Source organism: Limanda limanda, chromosome 4 (genome assembly GCF_963576545.1).
Source record: "Limanda limanda chromosome 4, fLimLim1.1, whole genome shotgun sequence".
Classification (NCBI taxonomy): domain Eukaryota; kingdom Metazoa; phylum Chordata; class Actinopteri; order Pleuronectiformes; family Pleuronectidae; genus Limanda; species Limanda limanda.
The window spans coordinates 30,548,504-30,576,412 of NC_083639.1; the positions used below are offsets into that span (position 1 = coordinate 30,548,504).

At 43.0% G+C, this 27,909-nt stretch overlaps 1 protein-coding gene across 1 annotated transcript; it reads left to right on the forward strand.

The window, feature by feature from the left end:
• The first annotated feature begins 26 nt into the window (after positions 1 to 26).
• Positions 27 to 27,909, forward strand: LOC132999835 (serine/threonine-protein kinase 3/4-like). Its single transcript, XM_061069612.1, has 11 exons — positions 27 to 417; positions 6,572 to 6,652; positions 7,437 to 7,565; positions 8,106 to 8,220; positions 8,372 to 8,536; positions 8,967 to 9,134; positions 9,278 to 9,415; positions 9,861 to 9,992; positions 10,110 to 10,317; positions 19,292 to 19,446; positions 25,045 to 27,909. The coding sequence occupies exons 1-11, from the start codon at positions 380 to 382 to the stop codon at positions 25,201 to 25,203; spliced, it is 1,488 nt and encodes a 495-aa protein (XP_060925595.1). The 5' UTR covers positions 27 to 379; the 3' UTR covers positions 25,204 to 27,909.

Here is a 27,909-nt window from a genome sequence, read left to right on the forward strand (position 1 = left end):
CTTCTTCCTCTGGATGTGGCGGCGCAGTCTCACCGAGTCACCGAGTCGAGCTGGGCGGAAGAAGAGCAGCATGAACCGGGCGGGCAGCACCGGGCAGCACCGGGCCGCGGACCGGACTCTGTTCACCCGCTGAGCCGAGCGTCGGGCCTCAGGAGCGGACCTGCTGGGTCTCTGAACCCGCCGCAGGGAGCGTGAGAGCGGGCGAACCTGCTGCTAGCTGCCGCTGTTAGCATTAGCACCGCTGCTCCGTGAGGCTGAAGTTCCAGGAGGAACAAGAACCAGAGGGACCAGGAGGAACCCGGAGGAACCAGGAGGAACCCGGAGGAACCCGGAGGAGCCAGGAGGAACCCGGAGGAACCAGGAGGAACCAGGAGGAACCATGGAGAACAAGGTGCAGATGAGGATTCACCCCCGGAGGTAAAGAGCCCCAGCCCGGGATGGAGGGAGCTCATCTCTCCATCACGTTCTTCACCTTCTTCTGTCTTTACTTCTTTGTATTTCTTCGCTGCCTCGTTACAATACATCTGCCTGAGTCCTGAAGAGGAACAAGTACACGTTCCCAGGGTTTCCACAGTTACACAACATGTAGTCAGAGCAAAGACACAAAGTCATAAAGTCAGGTGAGGACTGTTCACCATGTTTTAAACCTTCAGTAAACGGATTAAAATATAGTTTATTCATGTGTTTGAGAATATAACAAATGACATTTAACACTTGAATCTGTTCCACATGTTTAAAACCTTCAGTGAACGAGTTTGAATGAAACAGACAGAACATGTGTCAGCAGAGGAAGGAGGACTGGAGTTCAAGTGACGTTTCCTGGGGAGGTCTGGTGGTGTATTATAAACAACATTTATGTAGAATAACATATTTAATAACAACTACAACTCCCGTAGATGCACAACTGGAGGCAAAGGACATTGTAATTAGCTGTTTTTGAATTTAAATGATCATTTCAGTCTCTTTTTAAGCTTTTCAATCACATCACATCAATGTTCACTGGAACATGTTTGGAATCGTAGACAATCGAGGATGTCAATTTGAATTTTTTACACTTTATATATTATAAATAAGGCTAATCAGCCCTTTATTATAATGGAACTGTGTCAAACTGGTTTCTGAGACTGAAATTAGAAAACTAAATCTATAACACATTGAGCTTGAGCCGGTGTTTTCATGATCTGTTGAGTCAAACCTCAGGATTTGTCACTTTCAAATCCGCGCTGATCCAGTTTAATGCATTAACAACATTAGTTGATCCGGTAGAAGCTGCTTTGATCTCAGATGAGTCACCACACACAGAGCTGGTCCTGTGTCAGAAACATCCACGGACGCTTTGGTTGATAACACGGAAATGATTCAGCTCTGCCGGATGGAGTTTCCAGCGTTTCAGTCGTATGTCACAGTTTGGCTTCTGACTGCTTGAAGTACAATGTTGTAAACACAACATCTGCAAATAGACATTAAAGAGAAGAGTGGAGTCGAACTTTAATATCCAACACGTGTACCCGTGATACAAATACCAGAGGTGTAAAGTGGAAATTACATTTACTCACGCTACTGTAATTGAGTCGTTTTTTTGTGTACTTTGTAATTTTTGGAGTAGTTTTTGAAATGGGTAATTTTACTTTTACTTAAGTAGATTTTGACTGAAGTATTGCACTTCGCTACATTGGAAATTACATCCGTTACTGAGTAAAAAAAAAACACATAGTTCAAGGCAAGGTCATGTGGTTCATGTCTTGACATGTCCTCCCAAAAGTTCTTAAATGTTGTGTTGACATGTTAAATGTTTGACATGTTTAATGTCATTGCACAAAAATAACTGTTTTTCCGATTGGATTTATGACCCCTTGTCCTTTTTGGCACTGTATAGGAGCGGCCCCCATCAAGTTGTTGGAAGTAACTAAGTAACTTTTACTTAAAGTACATTTTAAATGAACTACTTTTTACTTTTACTTGAGCAGATTTTTAGATGGGTACTTTTACTTGTACTTAAGTAAAATTTCATCAAAGTAAAGGTACTTTTACTTGAGTACAATATTTCAGTACTTATGTAATATACAAAAACAGAAAATAGCAAAGTAAGCAGTATTTGCAGCTTGTTGCTCTTTTCCAGCTGTTAAGTGTTGAGGAAACATTGGATTGAGGAAAGATGTGTGTGTTTCATGTTTGTCATGTTTGACATGTTTGACAGCAGGAACTGACTTGTTCCTTTTCCATCCACTTATCAGGAGGATGCTCGTTACACACACACAGCTCACTTGTTATCGTGTCCATTCACTCGTCCACTGTTTCCTCATTCCACTGATGTAATGCTGACGTTTTCACTCGATGTTCCACAGATTCAGTTTTTCTCCTCCGCTGAAACCTCCATGTTTCATCTCAGAGGCTCCTCAGTGACTGGATTAGCTTTTAATACATTTTGTTGTTGTTTACTTCTCTTAATTTAGATATTAAAATGTGCAATAATAAACAGTAGTTGTTTTTAAATGAACAGGCACAGCATGTCATATCCAGCAGCACCAGCATAGAAATATATCAGTCGATAACTTCTGTGTCGTCGTTGTTGTGTAGTGTGTTGTGTTGTGTGCTGTGTGTGCACTTTGACGCAGCTTGACTGAATTTAACCTTTGGGTCTTGGTGGAGGTTTAAGCTCTAATAGTGATATTCTACTATTCAATATGGTAAATCTGTTGCTGGTTCACTGGTCGTAGAAGAACAACACAATAAGCAGCAGTTGTTTCTGGATGTAGGAGCAGATCTGTTGAACTGTGAATTTTAAAAAAATAGACGCGGAAACTTGAAAAATAAGAAAACAGGAGCTGAGGGAAAGCATGGGTCAATTTAAATATAGCAATGTGAATATTTGGCGTGTTCTGTACTTTAAGCCGCAGCAGATATGCACGCATACATTTGCAGAAGTTCACAGAGTCTTCTTGAGAAGCAGATTATGGGCTGTTACAGTAGGTCATCGTTTCTGTGCTTATTTAGCTGTGTCCTGTGGCTTGTGGCTTGGAGTGGAAGCACTGGACAGTTTGGCTGGTGGCCGCGCAGAGTTTAAAATCCAGTCCAGGGGGTTAGAGAAAGAAAGAAAGAAAAAAAGAAAGAAAGAAAGAAAGAAAGTCACAGACTCACTGACAAATCAGCTCGTTTATCAGCAGATATACGACAAGACTCATTACAGTTTGACCACATGGTGCGTTGAGGTTTGTACAAGTGTAGCGTCAGTTCTTCTCTGTCCGTGATCACGTCTACACAACATTTCACTTCCACACTCACCTCTACAACCCACGTGCCATGAAACACACAACAGCAACACCTAACCAACAGTACACATGCACATTAGACAACAATAACTGTAACGGATGAGGACATCAGCATCAACCACTCTAGGACTGGGAAGAGGTCCAACTGGTTCAGCGACAGAAGTTCTTCTTAACACTATCGGGTTAAATTTAGGGCTGGGCAAGTTAACTCGTTTCAATGGAGTTAACTCGAGTTAACTCAAGTGATGAGTTAACTCGATTAATTATTTTATCTCGCATTCACTCAGGTTTGATTATTTATTGTTTTATTGTGAAAGTCAGGCTTTTATTTTGTGAAAGTCTGTTGCTGACTGCTGCAGAACAGGAAAAAAGAAAATAATTGGCGGATAAACAATCGAGTTAACTCATCACTTGAGTTAACTTGCCCAGCCCTAGTTAAATTAAATATTAAATAAAAGCCTCAACACATTCACTCCAAAGTCTTTGAGCAGTGATGCCTCATGTCTTTGATATTTAACTTTGATGTTTCCTCCCGTCTTCCTGTAATCATCCTGATCGGTTTGTCTCCGGCTGCATCCAGGACGTTTCTGAGTCTATTTCTGTTCCGGACTATTTTTGTCTTTTGACTTATCAGACATCAGAGAGTTGATTTCGCTCGCGTCAGGAGAGAGAGAGAGAAAGTGGAGAGCCACAGTTCACCCAAAAGACTGATTTAAATATTCTGCTTCTGATTTTATTAGATCCACACAGTCTGATTATAGAAACTAAGAGAAAATAGCTGTTTGTGATACTGACTGATTAAAATCCTTATTAATATCTGGACGGTTTCTATTCTCAGATGTGTCTTAAAAAATACACAAACACATCAGTGTAAATAGGCCGCGACACATAAACTGTTTTTGACGCTTTCTAATTCGTGAACAAAGTTATTAGTCACTGTTCCATCTGTGGACTCAACACTATGAGTCATGGGGGATGTTTGAAAACCTGTTGGACGAAAAGCAGCGGGATTCACAAAATGATGTCACTCGTGGTTTGTTTTCAGCGACTTGCTGATCTCTAGTCAAACAGGATATTATAGTTCTATATAGACATTTAACATTTAATTGTTTTCTGGCTAATTCTATTGTGATGAAATTTAGTTAAAAAAAGAAAAGGTGATGAGGAAAGAGATTGAGATGAAACCGTTTCCGATTAGTTTGAACTAATTCAGACTTTGACAGAACGTTTGAGAGTTTTACATTTTTTTTTTTTTTACCTTTTATAAAGTGATTATTTGTGGGTTTTGTGCTTTGATGTTAAATCGAGAGACGAATATGTCACCACTGGAACTCTTTGTGTCTCTTTAAATACATTGGTAGTCAGGGCTTCCCCCAGAAAACTTGCTAAGCCTGGTGGTAGGGCTGCTAGAAGGCACCCGCGGGGGGGGGGGGGGGTTGAGTCGGATTTTGAGCTGGACACCATTGTTTCTTATACTCTAAACATGTTGCACTTTGTTTAATATGCACACCTAACTTTTTTATTTTGATAAGGGGTTAAATAGAAACTTTGATATCTTTTTGAGTTGCACTGCTGACTTTTCTTATAAGCCCTCTTTTTTATTTATTTTTATCACGTTGGAGTTGCTAGTTTAAACCTACAGTTTTGCACTTTAATATTTGAGCCTTTGTTTACATTTTGTTTTGTGCTGCATCAACATAGCAGTCAGGCCTCTTATTTCAGAAACAATGAACCGTAACAGTTAGGTTACCAATAAAAGGTTAGCCTACTACTTCTTTGCTTTCAGCCAGCTACTCAAACAGACAAGCAACAAAATAACAAACAAACAAAATACACAGGCAAGTGTCGGCCTACTTTGAAATAAATTAAACAAAGAACTTCGTAGGGCTATTTGAGTCCTCATATTTGTGGAAAATGTATGAAATAAGAAGTACCCTATTTTTAAATAAATAAAACCAAATAGCTGCAGCCTAATAGTGTAACGGACTAGGTTTATGTTTATGTTTGGTTTTGACTTATGTTCAGTAAAACACTGTGTTGAAGGAGCGCTCTGATGTCTGAGGGTCAGTGAAGGGGACGTATGTTCAGTAAAACACTGTGTTGAAGGAGCGTTCTGATGTCTGAGGGTCAGTGAAGGCAACGTATGTTCAGTAAAACACTGTGTTGAAGGAGCGTTCTGATGTCCGAGAGTCAGTGAAGGCGTCTGGGTGGGACATGTGACTGTTTGGACCAATAGGATGGTTGCTTGGGGATCGGGGCTCAATGAGGAAGTGAAGTGTTGTTGATGTGCGCGAGTGACGGATTTTTTTTTTTTTTTTAAATAAAAAAAACATGCGACGCTTAGCCTGGCGGGGGGGGGGGGGGGAAGCCTAGCGGCCCCACCAGGCCTATACAGCACTGGGGGAAACCCTGCTTTGTGTCTCTTTAAATACATTGGTAGTTATTTCCTTGTGTTCTGGGACTGAGCCCCAGTGTTTTCGTCTGTCTCACACATTCTGAGCAACTGGACACATTAGTTGCTTGGTTAGCCCTCTCTTTTCATTCTTCTGACCTATCGGTACCTTCAAGTAATCATTATTTGAAGCCCTACCCTCGAATATCTACGTGAAAAAGTTTGCTTCACGTCTCTGTGGTTGTGTCTCTGCCTCCCGTCTCTGTGGTTGTGTCTCTGCCTCACGTCTCTGTGGTTGTGTCTCTGTGGTTGTGTCTCTGTGGTTGTGTCTCTGTGGTTGTGTCTCTGCCTCACGTCTCTGTGGTTGTGTCTCTGCCTCACGTCTCTGTGGTTGTGTCTCTGCCTCACGTCTCTGTGGTTGTGTCTCTGTGGTTGTGTCTCTGTGGTTGTGTCTCTGCCTCACGTCTCTGTTGTTGTGTCTCTGCCTCACGTCTCTGTGGTTGTGTCTCTGTGGTTGTGTCTCTGTGGTTATGTCTCTGTGGTTGTGTCTCTGTGGTTGTGTCTCTGTGGTTGTGTCTCTGCCTCACGTCTCTGTGGTTGTGTCTCTGCCTCACGTCTCTGTGGTTGTGTCTCTGCCTCACGTCTCTGTGGTTGTGTCTCTGCCTCACGTCTCTGTGGTTGTGTCTCTGCCTCACGTCTCTGTGGTTGTGTCTCTGTGGTTGTGTCTCTGTGGATGTGTCTCTGCCTCCCGTCTCTGTGGTTGTGTCTCTGCCTCACGTCTCTGTGGTTGTGTCTCTGTGGTTGTGTCTCTGTGGATGTGTCTCTGCCTCACGTCTCTGTGGTTGTGTCTCTGCCTCACGTCTCTGTGGTTGTGTCTCTGTCTCACGTCTCTGTGGTTGTGTCTCTGCAGGCAGCTGAAGAAGCTGAGCGAGGACAGTCTCACCAAGCAGCCGGAGGAAGTGTTCGACGTGCTGGAGAAGCTGGGTGAAGGGTGAGTCGTCACGGAAACACCACGCCGCCCCGACAGACGGGTTTCCACACCTCCGTCTGCGGGTCTTTGTCGTTTTGAATCAACCTTTTTCTTTCCATTTTCTCTCCTCCGCTCGTTCTCTATCGGCCCCTCCACCTCTCTCTGCCCTATCTTCCTCCTCGCTGTTGACGTGAAGCTCCTCCCCCCCTACCATCAACATAAACATTGCCTCTTCATTTCCTGTGTCTCAACACACTTCCTGTTCTGAGCGGCTGATTGACACTGTGTGTGTGTGTGTGTGTGTGTGTGTGTGTGTGTGTGTGTGTGTGTGTGTGTGTGTGTGTGTGTGTGTGTGTGTGTGTGTGATTCTTACTTTTTTTTTTGTTCATTTTATCTTGACTGTAACACAATCCTCAGCCACCACTGGTGTTTAATGTGACTAAACTACACACCAGTTGTGTGTTAAGTTGTTCAGTGTTTTCTGCCTTTTTATTGATTCAAGCAGGTCAGATAAAATACAGATGTGTGAAAATGAACAAAACCAAAGAGGAAATAATGACACCTGACAACAAAATTGTGTTCACCACACATCTTGTCGTCTATGTGAACACGTGGCTGAATATTTCATTTGATTTGTGTTGCTTTTGTGAAATTACAGAAAATATGATTAAAACTCAGATATTTACAGCTGCTGTCTAACAAAAACACACTTTTGATCTCACAGCCATACTTTTGACCCCTGAGCAGGTTTGGTTGGTCACGTCCTCACTCAAAGGTCACACATGAATCCTCTGTGTCTGTGCAGGTCCTACGGCTGTGTGTTTAAAGCCAATTACAAGGAGACGGGGGAGATCGTGGCCATCAAACAGGTTCCTGTGGAGTCGGATCTTCAGGAGATAATCAAGGAAATATCCATCATGCAGCAGTGTAACAGGTACTATTGTGAACTACAGATGTCCTTAATCTCACATAATGCTTTTGCTGCTAAAGATTTGGGTTCTTGTATATTATTTTTTATTCTTTAGATTCCAATTTATATGACTTTCGTATATGTTTGATCACGTGTTATTCAGGCCGATTTAAAACTCGCCAGGTTTATCTATTTTTGTCCAGAATGAGCTGTTAATGGTTTGAACTTCAAACTGTTTGTTATCAGGTTTGATTCTTGACATCCTCCGCTCCTCCAGACCCAAAGACTGCTGTCACAAAACTTTTGAGGGGAAACGGCAATAGTGCCATTTGTTTATGAAAGATTTAATATCACACAGTCATTAGTAATAATAATACAAGTTTTCGTAAAAGTCTTAATTTGTCACTTTGTACCAAACTATGACTGTTGTTTCATCTTCAGGACGGCAGAATGTTTCTAACTAAAAACATTTCAAACAAGTTGAAATTGAAAGAAGTGACTGCAACTTTCTGTAATGTGTGTGTCTGTGTGTGTCTGTGTGTGTGTGTGTGTGTGTGTGTCCAGTCCACATGTAGTGCGTTACTATGGCAGCTACTTCAAGAACAGTGACCTGTGGATCGTCATGGAATACTGTGGAGCCGGATCAGTTTCTGATATCATTAGAATACGCAACAAGACGGTAATGTAATACTCAAAGACACACACACACACACAGTTTACATAGTGTGTGTAATTGTTACTGCATTGCATTTTCTTTATGTGTCTACATGTAGCAGCATAAAGACACAACGATTGTTGTGGCTGATGTATTTTACCTTCTGTGTGTGTAGATGACAGAAGAAGAGATCGCCGCCATCCTGCAGGCGACTCTGAAGGGTTTGGAGTATCTTCACTTCATGAGAAAGATCCACAGAGACATTAAAGCAGGAAACATCCTGCTGAACTCGGAGGGTCAGGCCAAACTGGCCGACTTCGGTGTAGCCGGGCAACTCACGGTAAGAAAACAAGGATCAAATAAATAAATGTGCCCGTAAAGTACACCTCATTAACGAGAGAATATGATGGCTACACGAGAAGGTACATGAGCAGAGTGCAGTGGCACAGAGGGATTGCACCATTGGTTTTCTGTTTATTAGAAAACTATTAATTACTATTTTTGGCGACTTTGTTAATGGGAATATAAACGGATACCGTACACCAAAGTGTTCTGTTTTGCCCCATTTTACTTAAAGACAGACATGAGCAATTCAATAGAGAATGAATTGACAATTATCTCAATCAATTCCTCACATTACCCAGTGTTCATGTTTGACTCCAGTAGGAAGTAGCATCTCACCATTCAGGCTCAGTAGCTTCTGGAAGTAGTGCAGGGTCTCTTCATCAAACTTCACATTGAGCTGTCCGGCCTCCGCTCTCTCTCCTCAGGACACCATGGCGAAGAGGAACACGGTCATCGGCACACCGTTCTGGATGGCTCCAGAGGTTATACAGGAGATCGGCTACAACTGCGTGGCTGACATTTGGTCTCTGGGGATCACAGCGATAGAGATGGCCGAGGGGAAGCCGCCCTATGCTGACATTCACCCAATGAGGGTGAGGGAGTGTGTCTTCTGTCTGTGTGTTTGTTTAAAGGCGATGGAACGACTGAAAAAGAGTGAATATCAGGATTAACGATTGAATGTAAAAGAGTTTAATGAATTGAGTTCCTGTGTACTGAATTGTATTTCCTCCTCCAGGCCATCTTCATGATTCCCACCAACCCTCCTCCAACGTTTCGGAACCTGGATCTGTGGTCGCCGGCATTTCAAGAGTTTGTTGGCCAGTGTTTGGTGAAAAACCCAGAACACAGGGCGACGGCCACTCAGCTGTTACAGGTTACTCTACGTCCCTGCTGAATTATCTTTGCTAAGAGAGCATGAAGTAGCATTTGTAAGGGAATGATTGATCAGATACAGATGATACATTTAGATCAAATATAAACCTTTTACGTGACTGAACACATACTAATCTTAACTTTTCAAGAGCTTCTGGTGATAAAGGTCGACGACAGTGTGGATTTGGTTTAAACAACAACACTGAGCTTTCCGCAGCAGAGTTTATTCGTCATGTTCGTGTTGTTGTGAAGGAGTCTGACCTCCTGCTGCGTCCGTCATATGAGAAACACAAACTCTATTTTACAGACACTTTCCAGAGTTTATGTCTGAAAACAGCTCATGTAAGAGCCATTCAAATAGAATTGCTCATATCAGAGTGATTCTATTTGCTAAAACATGCAGGATCATCCCTCTTCTCATCAGTCCTTTCTCTCTCCTCCTTCAGCATACGTTTATCAAGTCGGCCAAGCCCAGCTCCATCCTCAGAGCCCTGATCACAGACGCCATGGAGATCAAACAGAAGAGACAGGAGGAGGAAGAGCAGAGAGAGCTGGACGCAGAAGACGACGACAATTCGGTAAAGACACGAAGGATCATGAAGTTATAGTGAAGGCAGGAGAGGTCGGGTCAACCTTCCCAGATGTCAACAATCAATCCTCTTGAAAGGAGCCTTGGCTTTCTGCCTGTGTTTCAGGATGAGGACGAGGTGGACCAGGGGACGATGGTGCGGGCCGGCTCGGGAGACTCTGGAACCATCCGGTCCACGGGCTCATCAGTGGGCTCGCTGGGCAGCACGGCCCGGACCATGATCGAACACGACGACGGGACCATGCAGTCCCAGCTGGGAACCATGGTCATCAACTCTGAGGATGAGGACGAGGAAGATGCTGGTACAATGAAAAGTAAGTTAAAATGCATTGTCCAACTTTATTCACTGATTATGTTCTCAACAAACTGTCACCAACGTGATGGCAAAGCATCCTTCACAAATGGGCCTGTACATGTGCAGAGTCATGATGACAGGCCAGGATTATGATGACTCTGTTTCCCCACGGAACAGAAGAGGTGAAGATAAGGAACAGATCATTATGTAAAATCAAAGTTAGGAGATAATGGTTTGGTCTCTAATTCAGTTTCCTCCTTATTACCTGAAGAGAAACAAAGATTCAAGGATTCATGACAAACGTTGGAGTGCTGCTGTCTCTTGTTCCTCCAGTAGAGGGCAGAGTGGGACCACCAGACAGACTGAGTCCCCTGACTTACCTGTGAACCCTGTGTGTGTGTCCTTGGGTGTGTGTGTGTGTGTACAGGATCTGCCTCCTTCGACTATGACAAAGCTTCAGTTTCACTCTTAAAGTTTCTCTTTTACTGTCAGGGAGCGTTTGTGAGTTGTCAATAATCACTAAATTTACTGACGTAGGTATTTAATTTAATTCATTGTCGTCTTACGTGACCTTAGACTGGACTTGCCTGGGCAGATGATGACCCAGCAGATCCTCTTTCTGCAGTGGGTGCATTGGGTTTGTGCTGTGGTGTCATTCAAGGAGAGATGCGATCGTGCCGCAGGATTCTGTTGGAAGTGTTTTTATTTATTATCGCCGTGTGGGAGTAGTAAGCGTTGGATGTATCGGAGGTTTTGGAAGGAGTCTCAATAAGAGCTGGACTCTGTTCTTCGGTGCTGGCAGCCTGTGGGTGTGTTGGGTTCTGTGTTTGTTTTTATACGCTAAGAATTAACCTCAGTGAGCAGCTCCAGCAAACTGCCTCTGTGTGTCTGTGTGTGACCTCAGTGTTTTACGATTTACTTTATCGTCCACCTGAGTTAAAGTTTGTTTTTAGCTTCTCCCACGACACAATAACAAATCCATACCCTACACAAACATCTGACAATTAGCAGCTTGTTTACAGGAATACCAGAGAGTTAATCTTATAAAAGCAGCAGTGTTCCCTGATGCAGTCGCTCTGTGCTCTCGGCCTGTGTGCGATGGATTTCTTCCACACGTTCTTGTTGACCTGTGGGCAGCTCAGACTCTGAGTGTGGTGGGTGTGATGCATCTGCGGTTTGTGTGTTCATCCTTCCTGTGCACAGCTCGGTCAGATATCCTGTTGGGTAGTTTTTGTGTCTTGCCTCTCACCTTCCCTGCACCGTTCACACGTCTGCAGAGCTTGTTTTATGTGTCGTTCTCTCACGTTACCGCACCCAGCTGTTCTGTGGAACGAGAAGATGCTTTCTACAATCCTCCCGTTTGCTATTTAAAGCACGTGTCAGCTTCCTGATCAAACCCAGGCGCCGGTTCGCTCTCTTTGAGTTCTCATCAGAACAAGGCTTCTGTGGAAGATTACATCACTACATCACAACTCCTACACCACATCTCATGAGATGTTCGCTCAAGCCAAAGACGTGTGGCAGCGTTTACAGCAGCCGACTGGGATAAGGAGCACTATGATGGTCACTGGGGTAATTTCCCAGCATGCATAGCGCTGCTGAAGCTGTCAGAAGGAACTGGAATTTAACCACAGGACAGTGAAGCGTCTGCAGAGTGTCATCAGTGAATGACATGTAATGACTTACAATGCAGAACCTGGTGTGTGTCCATCTGGTTGTTGATTTTATTTCCCATGAACTTCCCTCTAGCTTTGTATTAACAGGCACATTAACACAAAATTGTGTTGTTTATCCCGTGTGAGAAACTCTGATAGGTCGATGTTGTACAAGAGTCGAACTTGTCCACCAGCCTCAGCAATGTGAGCACAAGATGAGATCATACACGTGACCAGGATCCTTAACCTGTCCTAAGAGCAGCACATTGAGGGGAGCAGGTCTGAAAGGGCAACACACACGCACACACACACACACACACACACACACACACACACACACACACACACACACACACACACACACACACACACACACACACACACACACACACACACACACACACCCACTCTGTCTCCAGCCTGATGTCCTGCTATTAGGTTAGCATAGATCTCCACTGCGAGCAGTTTAAACTGCATTAACACTGGAACATTTAGAATTTATAACTGCATTAGTATCCTTGTATCCTCCAGTTGTGTGTTTGTGAGAGTGTGTATATCTCTGTGCTGTTTCGTACAAAGTTGTGTGTGTCCCAAACTAATTGACTTGATTGTCCAAAGCTGAAGAATCAAGACAAAGTATTAGATCAGAAATTGATCCTGTCTGAATGTTTCAGAATGATAAAAAGCCTTTTAATTTACACTGATTAGCCACTAAGCCTCAGCCACTAGAGTCTGTGTTAGAAACCTCCGTCAGGCCCAGGCCGGCTCGGGTCCCGCCTCTTTCCTTCGTGTACCATCACCATTCTGAGGGGCTGTTTGCTTTCATTTGATTTAAAAAAGGTATTAATTTCCTCAATGTTTCATAATTTTCCTCAGAAGCCGCTGGGACTCATGGTCAGCACAGCAGCTCCTCACCAGCACTGCCCCAGAAATACAGTTCAGAAATCGGAGCACAGATAAATAAGAAGATTAAGATCTTTGTGAAATGCTCCTTTTGAATTCATGAAGGGTCTCTGATAAAATTGCTCTGTGTCCATGTCGAGATGTTTTCGACGGCAGCTGCTTCTTCACATATCCAGTCGCAGGCTCTGTCTGGCTGCTGCTGAAAAGCAACCGAATGATTTGACGTCTGATCACAAGAGAACGAGAGGATCGTCTCTTTTTAGAATATCAGTTCAGACACTTATTGCAGATGAGCTCCTGAGATATTTTAAGGACTAAATTTGAATATTTATTTTTTTTGCTTTCTCCAAGAATAAGACAGAATCCAAAGCACAGACACACAAAACTTCACCACAAGATAAATAAGCATGATCATGACATCAAGTTTAAATCCACACACTGCAGGATTTGCTCTTGGCTTCAGTCTTCGAGGTGAGGTGCATTCTGAGCCCCCCCCCCACCCCCCCCACCCCTGTGTACAGCTGTGACAGAGAGGAAACTGGCAACCTGAGAAGCCAAAGAGCCGGGTCGGGTGTGGCAGTACGCGTTTGCACATCCACTGCACTCAACTCAGAGGAGAACATTAAAGCATATAATCTAACAAGCTAACGCAGCAAGCAAGAAGCTGATGCAGTTATCTTTGAGCGCGACGTGTATCGAATCCCATGGAAAGGTTTGTCTAACTTGATAAGCCCTCTGTTGAGATGTGTTTACCTTCTGATGATAAACGAGTGCGTCGACATCATGACATACAGACAACGTCGAGCAGAGCAAGACAAAAGAAAACGGTCCAATAACAACAACGCCACTTCAACATCTGTCCTGCGGCCTCTTGAAGCTCTCGCCAACAAGTTGAGTTTGCTCTTCATCTTCCACTTCTACGTCCTCAGTGGCTCCGTCATGACATCCAGGCTGAGACCCTGAAACTCGCTGCAAGCTGCTGGTGTGTTTACCATCAAAATGTCTTTAGCTGCAGCCGACATTCGGAAGTGAGGTGGTTCAAACTTTCCATCTGTTGGTTGAAGTGCACGCAGATGGAACCATTATGTTGACTTAAATAAATTATTTAAATCACGGCTCTCAGTGTTCTCTGATCCTCCGATGCTTAAACGCTCAGTGAATGCAGCCATTACAGCGTCTTTAGCGTTACGTCTTCCTCTATAGTAACGTTCAACAACAAACAGCACAGGGAACTATATTCACACTTAGAATAAACGCAGCAGTGCATTTCCTAAAAGCCTCTCCATAGGAGTTCTAGTTAAAATGATTTAATGCCCGTCTACCTGCTCGGCTCTCTGCACTCTATTAAAGTTTAATTTAGTTTTGGGAAGTTGCAGGAGCAGATGGCAGCTCTCTCTCTCTCTCTGGAGTCCACTCTGCTTTGGCCTTCACCTTGAATTCAAACGTGTGGTTCTCAGCTCGGTTTGGAGGCTGTAGCACGTGTGAGAGTGTGTGGGCCGAAGAAAGCATCAACACCACTGTGGTTAGAGACTTAAAACCCAATGAGGCCGATAACAAAGCCATGTTTATGAATTTAGCTTTCCTCTGGTTGAAGGATGTCAAACACCTCATTTGTTTTCAACTGTTGTTAAAGCCCAACACATGTGAACGTCCTCCCAGCAACAGCCTGCAGCCAAAGGTATAAATCCAGGTAGAAATGTTCAGAAGGACTCGAGGATGAACTGATGAGAGGAAATAATTCTGCTTTCAAAACTGTACTTTTGAGAAGTAGAGTCATTCTCTTTTTTGACTTCTGTAGAAACATCACTAGGATTACTTGATATTCAATTTCTGCCAAAAGATCCCTTTCTCCTGAATTTTACTCGCTGGATCTTTCAACCTGGAAAGTTTTACAAAGCTCCACCAAGATAAAAAACAACAACTTTTCTACTTTTTAATTCAAAGTAAACCCAGACATGTCCACTTCCTGCTGCGCTGTGAGCACCGGGAGGTGATTAATGATCAGACTGGTCAGAGCAGAAGGAACAAAAATAATGGGCCCGTCTGTGGGCGACAAACATTAACGACTGAACTCTTTTTATTTCTGTCTTTTTGTTATTTTGATAGTTAGTTTGTTTAGTTGTTTTGGGGGTTCAGCTGATCTGAGTGGATCTGGGTAAACGGACAGATTCTCCAAACCTTCCAGTGAATCAGCCGCTCCCAGTAACAAACGTCTGTCTAACTGTGGTCAGCACGTGGAGAAGTGATGACGAAATCTATTTGTTAAGAAAAGATTTGTAGGTGCGGCATGAGCTCATTAAATTAAATACTAAATTTAACATGTCTTGTAAATGTTGGTGCATCTCTCATCTCCCATGGACTCACTCTGACGTTTACGTGATCATTTTACCAGGGGGCTGGTTTGAGAAGTTTCAGATAATTTGCGAACATTTACATTTTCACACACAGCCTTCTAAGACTTGAGTTCATGTCTATAAGCAGCTGCAGTTGCACAGAAACTGGATTAAGGCCAAGATGCCGATTTCGCGATCGATGCTTTCTTTGAGAATCTCCCCAAAAATATAATTTATTTAAAATGTGTAAGATGGATGTTATGAAACATGAAAACTTGACCAGAATCATGTACAGTCAGAGAGAATAAGTGCTTCTGCTCTTCGTCAGAGACCTCGTGAGTCAGAGCACTCAACTCTGATGTGTCAGGCTGAAGTTTTAAGTGAAAAATCATGTTTCTAAACTTTGCGAGATGTGTGAGCACATTTAAATCGGTTCTCCTCCGACTCATCCTCATGTTGTTGGTTTCTGACGAAGCTTGTTTGAGCAGATGCTGTGTTAAAGCTTCTTCCATTGAGTTACGCAACAGACAGATTAGCAGAAAGAAAGAAGGACACTTTCCACACTCCCTTTCCTCATGGTTGTGTTTGGTCAATCATCTCACTTGAGGAGATAGTGTGTTCAATGATGAGCAGGTGTGGACGACTGCCGAGGTGTTTCAGGAGCTTCAGTGTTTTCTTTGCAGGAGAGAAGCTCCCTTTACCACAGACTTCTGGATTTATAACTTTGCGGAACTTTTACATTCCCAGAAAACCTTTTATATCACACTCAAGGAAAGAAACACTGAAAAACCATCATATGTCTCCTTTAATAACTTCATGGGCTCAGTAACTCTGAACTGCGAGGACGGCTTGGATTCAGCTGTGATACCAAATCATCTCCGTAAACTCACAACACATGACAGTATATAAATATATAATAAAAACATCTACATCCAGAAGCACAAAAAGATAAGACGGAAGAAACATCGCTCACTAGGCTACGGGCCTCCACATGGGGTTGTCATAGCAACCAACAAAGCACAGCGGGTCACAATTTATCGGAACGTGAAGCACAGCTGGAAAGAGACTGAGCGGTCGGATAATTGGTCCAGTTTCAGCAGATACCAAACTGAAATCAAACACACATCAGGTCATGGATTTGTTTTTTTTTAAAGTCCGACCTTTCATCTGATTATGTTGAAAAAACGGAGTCGGGTTTCCTGAAAAACTCGAACCTCTGAGGTCCGCGATCCTCATTGAAGGAGAAATGAGGATTCAACAGCCATTAGTGTTGTTATTTCTTTACTTTCCAGTCATCAGGGTACTAGATTTAAAATAATGAAGCCGGAGAAGCTTCACATATTCTCCGAATCTAAAGCTGACATCAGAAAACTGAAAAACATCCCTTCAGGGTTTGAGTTGTTCAGACTTTGTTGTTTGACCAAGACCCAGAAATCTCTGTGTGTCACGTACCTCAGGAGCCGTTGGTGCGATTTGGACACATTCAATATTAATAAAATGTCAATAAACAGGCAACCGCGAGTATTAGCGGCGCCTGGGACTCATGAACGTTCCCGCCCCAATACAGAAACATACAGTGTGCTAATCCAATACCAGTGCATTTAACATAATAACATACTTTCACAGCTTTATACTCACCCTGTATGGAAGGGATGATTGCCGTCTTGAATACAGTACAGGTCGACATTTTACTTGCGGGACTTTCCAGAGAGAAATATTCAATATTTGTAAACGGTGCATCACCAGGATTCCCTTTCTTATCCTCTGCTCTAAAAGCACAACTTGCCAGTGACAGTGCAGCACAAAGCGCTGAGGGAAAAAAAGTGATTTCTGGGAAAGATATACATATATATATATATATATACATATTCTTGAAAGACGTGGTAAAAGATCAGTTCATAGATTCACGTACTCTGCACTATTGGAGGCATTTCTGATGCTGATATCCAAACATCTCATTTTAGAGTTGAAACCTCTCACGTTTATGTAAGTCTGACATTCTGAGGGAAGGAAAGGCCTCAGTAAGGAGAGGAATAAATAGACCACAGGACAGAAGGGTTAACCCAGGACGGCGTTCAACACCAGAGTTTCATAAAATACTGAAACACGGAGACTATTGCAGCCGATCGCAGTGGCCCAACTCTTTTAGACACATTCTGTTGGCGTTTCCTTAAATATGTCTTGCGTAGACATGTGTGTTTTAGGGCATTCAGCTAAAGATACCAGGCTGCACCCCAAGGATATTATAAGATTCTCTGAATTAGCAGCTGCGGCTCAGCGCCAGAGGCCCGAGTATCAACCCTGATAAATGTGGCATCATGGATGACATTTTCACTTCCTGGTTTCTCTGAGATTCAGCCACAAGGCCGGGGACATGTCGGATCATAACAACAGGTTTGAGATTGACTCCTCCAGCTGCTGGATTCTGTATTTTATTCTGTAGTGAACAAACAGAAGAGATGCTGATCATTTTGAAACGATATAGATTTGTTTAAATCTCGAGAGAAGCAACGTAAACGCTACACAACCTGCCGGTTCCTCTCCGAGTCACAAGCCTTATTCCAGTAAATGTCCATTTATATAACCTGATCATTGGACATAAATTCATTTTAAGTGCACACATGAACTCTAATTCCCTCCTGGTATGACATCAGATTTCCCTGCATCCAGGAGACTTTACTGTCAGATTAGAACGAGACTGAAGGAAGAAAGATAGCGCTGCTCTGTAAACCTGAAGGATCTCAAGTTTCTTCCTCAGTGAAGCTGTAGAATCTGAGCCGTGTTCCCCCCGTCCACAGTGTGGCCGTCTGAGACCGATCTCAGGCGTGTACGATCTCAGGCGTGTGCGTCCTGTGGCGATGGAAACTGCCGCCGCTGTAACACCACGACAGCTTATTAACGCCGTGAATCAGAGGGAACTACTCTCATTGATTTGCTCTACTCACGGACCCTTCTGGGTAGAATCCACGATGCAGAGAGTTTGTCCAGTGAAGCAGCTTCGTCTCTGCACCTCCACACACCCATAACCCCCCCCACCCACACACACACACACACACATACACACATACACACACACACACACACACACACACACACACATACACACATACACACACACACACACACACACACGTTCCCCTCCACTGGCTGCATTGTTGGCTGCATTTTTTATTTAGTGACTCTGCAGTGATCCCACAGTGTTCGAGAGAGAAAACTATATTTCAGTGTTTACTTTGTGCTGCAGCTACGAGGCGCCTTCACAAATCATGTTCATGTTTGGAAATAGCTTTTGTGAAACTCTGCAGGAAATCCTATTTCTTGCGCTCGTTTAATTTACAAAGTGAACAACTGCTGTTCATCAATTTTTTGAATTTTCATTCACAAAAACCTGTTTGTGCTCATATACATCTTAAAAACAGTGCAGTCATTTTTGATTATTATTATTGTTATTTTTAATATTGATTAAAGCGACCTAACCGTTGTGAAAGATAGTTTTTAACTCAGAATCAGAATCAGAATTCTTTTATTTGCCAGGTATGTTTGCACATACAGGAAATTGCCTTGGTGTCATTGGTGCACTACTTTTGTAAAAAAAAAACAACAATAAAATAAATGAATGTTATCAAAAGAAGCTCCTCATAACGCTTGTGGATTTGAAACATTAACTGAAAGCCATTTTTGAGAAACTGTTCACAGATGTGTCAGTGTTCATAAGCAGTCTGTATTTCATTGATTGAGCCGGATGGAAGAGGAAGCTGTCGGCCAAAGCAGCTTTTAGAGTGATTGGAAAGTTAATTTCTGTTCACTGAGGGTGTTTGATTGGCTTTTGACTCTCGGATGTTTAACTTCTCGTGTGTGATTAGTTCTTTACCGAGAAACCACGTACAACCGACTCGACGGTTAAGTCAGGCCGACTTCCTCCTGCCAGGTCACCAGTTGGAGCTCGTGTAGCATCGGGCTCTGCTTCAGTGGCCCTGGGTCTTCTGTTTGAGTTGATATACAAGAGAATACAGTGTGTACAGTGTGTTATGATTGTGTTTAACTACGAATGTGCTCACTGTCAATCAGCTGCGAGGAAGTAACCGTGGGTTCTGTTTCACAGGGCGAGATGAGACCATGCAGCCGGCCAAGCCGTCCTTCCTCGAGTACTTTGAGCAGAAAGAGAAGGAGGCCAACAGTCACAACGACGCAGGAGGAGGACGAGGAGACAACAACGCAGACAACCGCAAGCTGCCCGGGGAAGGAGACCTCGAAGTGGTGAGTTATAAGAAGCATGTGTCACAGCAGTTCAACTGTGGCCCACAAACACTGTGTGGCTGGTTCCTCATTCAGGAGGTGGCTGCTGCATTGGAGATAATTCCTGGTCAACAGTTCTAAAGTCACGTTTCAGTGTTGATGAGGTTTAAAGCAAATCCAAGTCAAAAACTATTAATAATGGAGCGTTGTGATAGTTTGTTGTTGGTGTGATTTCCCGCTGTTACCTCTGATCAGTGTGTAGATTGAAGACTGAACTGTGAGATGTAGAAACAACAACCTGCAGAGCTGCTTTTACGTCTGTTTTCTCTTAGTTTGAGTCACAAATATTCAGAGTTAAGTCGATTCTACCTCAGGACGCTTCGGGCCTCATTTATAATTGTTGCGTACGTATCTTTCAGACCCTGTTTTGTGTGTTCGCCACTTCTCTCGCAAATGTTGGGATGTATACAAACAAACATGAAGGGAGAATGTACGCACAATTTAACCCACATTTTCCTAAGTGAACATAAAACATGTTGAGCCAAAAGATTTCTAAATATAGAAACATGAACTAAATATTTCTTAACCCTCCAGGTAATTTCAGGTATTTACTTAAAGTTTGTGATTTTCGGCTGCAAAAGTTAATAAATGTTCTACATAATTTATATTCTATGTTCGAGTTTGGTGCCGCCTGCGGGAAGTCCGTTTTCAGGTGGTTTAATAATGTATATTTTTTTATAGGTCTTTTTTACATCAGTAATTTCATTGGTATATTCCCTTCAGTTCTGTTAATATAACTTGTGGGTTTGACGGACTCGACTGGATAAACTCACCTCTCTAAGTCCTGAGAGCCTTTGAGCGTCCGGGCCGCTGCAGCGAACGCCGAGGCGTCAGTCTCGCTCCGGGACGTTTAAACAGGACAAATAGCTGCTGCTGGAATTAAATATTAATTATGTGACCTTTTTAAAAAGGAGGTGGTTTCTTTCAGCAGACCACAGAGCTGCCTGCTCGGCTTCAGATATTCAGAGCACACCAACGGTTGTGATTATTAAAAAGGAACAAAAGTAGATTTCTCCACTAATACTCATCAGCAGCAGTGAAATGTTGAAGTATTTTACCAAAGGTGTTGTGTACCAGGGTGATGTGTGCATGTGTGTGTTCTCTGTGTGTAGTGTGTTACACAAAAACCTATTGAGACGCAGATATGTGCCGGAGTGCATTAGAAGACGTTACGCTAACTGACGATGACACAGAACCGCTGACTCATCGCGGTTTTCACTCTCGTTGTCCTGGATCGTTGATACTTGAAGAATTCAGAGAGACACGCCCACACACACACACGTCGGTTTAGTCGGAGCATTTCATCTTGTTGTGTCACCTTGAGACTTACATATAGATTAGTGAATATAAGCAATGTGCGTTATGATTATTGTAATTCTATAACAACACTGTCATGCTCATCCATCAGGTTGATCCAGGATCAAGGGATGAATCAATCTCTGCCTAAGATCAGTTACGGTTTGATCATCGAAACTTTACAAAATACTGAAGCCATCGATCATAATTCTTTTTCAAGCTCTATTTTTTCACTGCTTAACAAATGACTAAAGAGTCATTGTAAAAGATTAGGCCGTCATAGTCTCATTAAACTTTATGGACAAAACGAGGGATGAGTCTTATCCAGCTCCTCACCTGGATTGAAAGAAAGAATCAATGATGAAATGAGAAATGAAAGATTTCACAGGATTCCCATGTATCCTGGGAAACCTGGAAATGCTTTTACCACCTGTAATTGAGACACTTTATCACACAGCCTGCGTCATTTGAAAACACTTTTTTTATATCGAGGCGTTTCGACCAATTTCTAGTCCTGCCTTGTCAGGAAAACCTCCGATGGGCAGAGACACCAGGTGATAGCCTCTAAGAAAATACATAAAACACATCTCCGTGCCTTACTGCAACATTTAGAGTTCGTGGCACTGAGAATAGAATCACACATGAGTTTTTGAATTTCAAATGTGAGGATGAAACGTCTCGTTTCTTCTTGAGCCTGAAGACGTCGTGGTGGCTTGTTGACGGCGTCGTGTTAATTTTAGATCCGTCTACTTTGCTATTTTTATACTTTGCTGCTGGATGTTTTTTTCAGATCGCCACTGGGACAGGAAGCTAAACGCAGGCTGGCTGGTTGTAGTTTACATGTGAAGACCTTTTTCTTACTTAAATGTTATCCTGTTGTGTAAGGAGACGGTAAATACACGTTCTCCACTGGTCAGGAATCCCACTTACATCTGGCTTTGGTCTGAAATGTGAATTTTACTCCAGGGTCAAATGACTCTGCAGCAGACACAGGTTTTCACCGACTCCGATCAGCAATGATGGAAACATGACATTCGGGTGAAGGGGCTCATTTCTTCTACTCGGTTTTGTCCATCTTGAGACTGCTGCTTCACATTTTCTGCAATGAACGTTTGTGTACTTGTTATTTTCTACACTTCGGTTCCTCTGGACCTTGCTGTCTTATGATTAGACAGCAAGGTTTCTGACGCTTGAGCATCCAGCTCGTTCATGATGTCAACAGGGGAAACTCCTCCTCCGACAGATGGAAAGGAGTCGATCTTAGATAACCTGCGTCTACCGGCTAAGTTTGGTTAAAGAGTGTAGTTGTACATCCAGACTTCATATTTCATCATAGGTTAATATCACAGTAGTTGTGTCAGTATGGCTGAAGTCACACATTACTTATCTGAACAATATCCACTTGAAAATGTCTCTTTTAATATGTTAAGACCCGTACCGTTAGTTTTTTTATATTTCACTGCCTCCTCTTCATATTTATCACTCCACCTGCAGTTAGAGCTCGGACCATTGAAGTGGTTTGACAATGCAGCGCAGGACACGTGGTGTTAGAGCACAAACCTTCATTATTCATGAGGACGGCCGAAGAACCACCAATCCCCCTCATTGCTCCTCTCCACCCTCGCCCCTTCTTTCTCCCCTTATCTATTTTTATTCTTCCTCTTACGGGTTTTCTTTACGTCCGTCTCTCCTCCCCCTGCTTCCTTTCTTCCACCCCTCCTCAGAACTCATCTCAAGGAGGCTGCGCTCCCATCAAACAGGTCGTGGCGAGGAATCAAACATGTCAACAGTGTCGTTGTGTCACAGATGGATTGTAGATCCGGAGGAAGTCGTGTGTGTGTTTCAGAAGCTCATGGAGAACTCTCTGTAGATCACTGTGTGTTTGGAGTCGATTTATTTCGTGTCCACTGAAAAATAGATTTCAGATGAGTTGTGAGACTTAAATCCTTCAGGAGACCGGAGGGAACCTGCAGATTGTTGTAGTTGTCCACTGATCCTTTGTTAATATAAATCTACTGATTGTCGCCACTAAAAAACAACAGGAGACTGAAACATTCTCTATTTTTCTCCCATTCAAAAGAAACTCTTTCCTTTCCGTTCCTCTCTGTGTTTCCTTGTTGGATCAGGTTGTGTGTTTGTGAGCCGGAGCGAGCAGCAGTTTGTCAGCTGTTCGCTCAAATGTTAAATGTTTAATGACGTTAAGTGTTTCCCTGAAGGCAGCGGGAACCAGAGTCCCACAGCGGCAACAAACACAAATGTATATATTGTCAGAAGGATTATTAATCGTTTCTTAAATCTTAAGTCTGTAATTGTCCTAACTGCAACCGTGTAGATGGAGCCTGTAGTTTCCTGTTTGTGTTTCACTTTGTGTTGGTTTGCATTCGAACACCTTCACTTTGCCAGGTAGCTTCATCCTGTTGGATATTCTAAAAGCCTTTATTGATAAACTTGTACGACAGGTTTCAGCCCACATGTATGTGGTGGATGAATTCAATCAATCAATCAATCAAGTTTTATTTGTATAGCCCACATTCACAAATAACAATTCGTCTCATGGGGCTTTAACATTGTGTGACATCCTCTGTCCTTAACCCTCAACAAGAGTAAGGAAAAACTACTAAAAACCCTTTTCACAGGTAAAAATATGTAGAAACCTCAGAGAGACACATGTGAGGGATCCCTCTCTCAGGACGGACAGAAGTGCAATAGATGTCAAGTGCTTAAGAAAACATCATCAGGATTTTTAGCAGCATCCATGAGGGTAAACATTTTTCAATACTATGTGTCAGGCAGTTCCGCTGCAATCACAGTCTCTGGCCAGCAGCAAGACCACGATCCAGCATCAGGATGAGATCCACTATAATCCACAGTTTACAGTGGATCTCATCTCAGAATTACATGCAGAAGTTTCTCTGGAGACTTTAGCTTGGACGAGTTTTATTGATCACGAGGAAACATTTAATGAATCAGGATTCACAGTCTGAAGAGCGAACCAGTGGGAGCTTTGAAAGTGATTTGGGTTTGACCCTGGTGTCGTCCAGCCGCTCCTCGTGGTTATCTGTCCAGTGGAGTGGGACGCCAGGGTTATTTCAGCTGCATTGATTGTGGGTAATAAAATAGCCTGAGAGAGAAGTGCTGCTGGTAAAAGCCGAGACGGGGGGGGGGGGGCCGGGGAGGAGCCGGAGCACCGGGTCCCGGCTGAGGCTCACAGCACAGAGGCAGATTGAACACATGTCAATAACTGAAGCGTTTCGAAAGCTACTGAAATAGATTCACTCACCAGACACCTGGGTCAGCGCTGCCGTGCGTGAGCTATTTTTAGGTTTTGGTAAAGATTTTTCTTAAGTGTCCGTTAATGGATTTGCTAGCGACTGATCTGTGAGACTCAAGTGATGAAATCCTCCGTCTGCACAGAGGAGGATTCTTTAAGTACAGAAGGGAACTGGCTTCATGTCACTGTAGCAACCTCTGCTCAGAGTAAAAGACTTTATACTCAGTGAATTATTTGAGTTTAATATAAGAACTGTCATATAGTATAAACTGTATTAATATAGCAATTATCTTCAAAATGAAATGAAGATTAAATGAGAATAAGAGCGCACAGAGTTAGCAACATTTACAAAAACGTACATTTCCTGAAATAAAAAACACTTGCTTGCATTTGGCTTTCATTTGTAAGCTTCTCCTTTCCTCCTCCTCCTCCTCCTCCTCCTCCTCCTCCTCCTCCTCCTCCTCCTCTTCCTCCTCCTCCTCCTCCTCCTCCTCCTCCTCCTCTTCCTCTTCCTCTTCCTCTTCCTCTTCCTCTTCCTCTTCCTCTTCCTCTTCCTCCTCCTCCTCTTCCTCTTCCTCCTCTTCCTCCTCTTCCTCCTCCTCCTCCTCCTCCTCCTCCTCCTCCTCCTCCTCCTCCTCCTCCTCCTCCTCCTCCTCCTCCTCCTCCTCCTCCTCCTCCTCCTCCTCCTCCTCCTCCTCCCTTGTTCAGCAGGAGCATCTTCTGGGTCTGAATCTTATTTTTCTCAATGAAACTCTGCTTTAATATTTCTCCCTTGTTTAGCTCGTCGGCCTCAATCTGAAACGCGACTTTAAAATATTTTTTACTGTCTTTTAGAGATTATTTCTGAAAGTGAGCTGCAGAAGTTCAAAGTGTGAATCCATTCCCACAGCCGAGTGAGACAGTCTCACCTGGGAAAGACACAATCAGACTGTGACTCTATGAACCTCCGGCTGTTTGACCTGTTTGACCTGATGTGTGGTGTCTGTGCTCAGGTCACTTCGTGGTCGGTGGAGGAGCTGCGGCTCCGACTCGCCTCTCTGGACCCTCAGATGGAGCAGGAGATCGAGGAGATCCGCCAGCGCTACCAGGCCAAGAGGCAGCCCATCATGGACGCCATTGAGGCCAAGAAACGGCGGCAGCAGAACTTCTGAGGAGCCGTGGAGCTCGTCGCTGCAGCAGCTGGATGTTGTTCTCATGGTAACTGGTCGTGAAGCAGGTGGAAGTTCGTTGAACTGAGACTTGACGACAGGAGAACTTCCGCTGAGCTGTTTGACATTACGTCTGATTTGAAACCCGGATCCGGTTCCTCTCCCTTTGAGACGACAGTGGAGAGATTTAAGTTCATCATCAGCTGATCTGTGAGTTTTCTTTCTGCCTTTTTCTTGCTGGATCTCGTCTGAGCTGATGTTGAAGACCCCTGTGGATCTCCAGCGTCTTCTAACTGCAGTTTCTTTGAGGTACACTTCTTCCCTTTTCCCCCGTGTCCGCTTCCTCTTTGAACAATGACGCTGCTCGACGTCTGGGTTCCTGCTCTGGACTGTGGACGTCTACCAGTTGATTTTCTGCCTTCGAAAAATTTGAAAAACACAAAAATGGATGAAAATACTTGAGAATCATTGGATTGTTCCATCAGACGACTTCCGTCTCGTTTCCTTCACATTCTGTGTTCGTCAGGTTCATTGTTCTCAACTTTGAAACTTTGCTTCTGAAAACGTATATTTTCTGTATCAGGTACATTTCTAGGTTAATTTTTTTCATCGTTTGCCTTAAAACAAAATGTCATTGTTTGTATTTTCTGTTTCAACATGCAGCTGAACTGCTTCTCTTTAGTTTTTCCTCGTCCATGTTTAGCTCAACGTCCGGAGAATGTTGAGTTCTTCTTTTTATTTCCCATTATTGGTGCAGCTGATGGAGATTAATATGTATTCATCTCTTCATGGATCAAACTGGATCTCGGTGTTTCCCGACCTGAGATCAATCTGAACAGCCTCAAAACTGGAAAACCTGAAAAACTGGATTTCAAACACTTGACTTGAACCCGTCCAGTCACCAGTTACAATTCAATACAACGTTTAATGAGTGGATTGTAACACAGAATAATGTAGATGTAAATAGACTTTTTAAAAGACAAAAAGATTCAAAATAAGTTACTGTTATTATTTTCATACATTCATTATCTGTTCATACAGTCGTGTGTCCACAGGAGGAGCTATAGTTGTTAACAGATGCATTCATTTACACTTAGATCTACATATAATTACATTATAATGTGTTATATTTCATTTTATTACATGTTTAGACACGATATGTACATTCTAGTAATGATAAAAGATTTGGACCCAGACTCATTGGAGTGGAGACACAATATTAAGATCGATGCTGTTTCATTTCATCCCAAACTCGTCATTCAGACATGAATTTTAATTTCTATTCTTTACATCATGCTGCAGCCTCCATTTACTGAACGTTAGTTTATGCGGCAAAATGTTGGGAAGGGAATTTGATCAGATGATAACTCTTCCATTTGTGATTTTGCTCCAACATCCTTCTCCTCTTAAGTAAAAGACCTGGGCGGACAGATTTATGGAACCGATTCAACAAAGCTTTTATTTTGTGGGTTTAACATTTTTAATTTGGCGAAGTGGACTCAATGCTGGCGTCGACCCAGGTCCCGTCTTCTAACATTCCTCAGAGCAGCTCGGCCGCCTCAGACGTTTCTCATCGTCCAGCACAGAAGAAAATAAAGTGATGCTTTATATTTTTGTACGTAGGTTTAACGGTTACACAGTCAGAGAACAGATTAGTTTTGATCACAGACGTGTGATTCAGAGTAAAAAACTTCTCAGGTCATAAACTCCTCAGGGGTGTAAAATAATGACGAGAGATTACTGTAGATATTCCGGAGTCGTGTCTGTGTGAGGACTCGGCTCTGTTTGTATATCGTGTGGAGTTTGACCAGCTGAAGGTTTCAGACACTTCTCAGCAGGTCGTTGCTTTTAAATGAAAAAACTCCTCCGCTGGATTTTCTGTCTTTTGTCATTTTGTGTTTCAAGCTACAGCGAAGTATCCGGGCCAATCCGAGAGATTCAGAGTAAAGTTGAAAATGAAGAAATGCAGATGCAAATTTGACGCTAATAAAGTCTTGATACTAGAGAGGAGTGATTTTAGGAGAATAAAAATTCATATTACAGGCATTTGTTTTCTTCCTCATGGCCCTAATACTCCGTCGTACAAGCAGAGAACGGGGGGGGGGGAGTATTTCCTGCCTCATCTTGCCAAGTTTTCTGTGCACTGCTGTTTTTGAAGATCTAACCATTTAATTTTAGCTGAATTCTAAAAAAGTTGTTTAGTTTGATTGTTTAAAATTTGGAGCACAAGCTGTTTGGTGCTGACAGTGAACTGTAGTGAGGCATCAGACAGAAATGAGTCGTTATCACTGGAAACGAGACACGCTATTGTTGTAAATACACGTCTGAACACGTGTTTAAATGTTCATTTATCAACTGCAGCAAGAAGAGTTTGAATCAGTCGAATGTTTGATCTGTGCAAAAACATTTCTTCACTGAGACACATCTGGAACACAACTGGTATTTTGACCTTTTGGTGCATTATATAAAATAAGGTGTTTGTTCTGTTATCAGCTCTGTTTCCAGGTAAAGTGTGAAATGTTCATGTTCACATCAACTTTGAGCTCGGAGGTTTTTACATGTTTGTGATCGATCTTCTGCCTCTTGTTTTGCTCGCTCTCTGTTTCTGATATTTCTGAAGTTGATCTGCCTTAAAGAACGATGCAGTGCACGTTTGATATCACTGATGTTTGTCTGCTCGGCTAATAAAGAAAACCTGAGGAAACATGA

Excerpts from the sequence above, each read along its gene's own strand:
- LOC132999835 (XM_061069612.1), top strand. The coding sequence starts at position 380 with ATGGAGAACAAGGTGCAGATGAGGATTCACCCCCGGAG. Across the intron at positions 6,653-7,436 it reads CTGGAGAAGCTGGGTGAAGG|GTCCTACGGCTGTGTGTTTA; the intron begins GTGAGTCGTCAC and ends GTGTCTGTGCAG. Across the intron at positions 10,318-19,291 it reads AGATGCTGGTACAATGAAAA|GGCGAGATGAGACCATGCAG; the intron begins GTAAGTTAAAAT and ends TCTGTTTCACAG.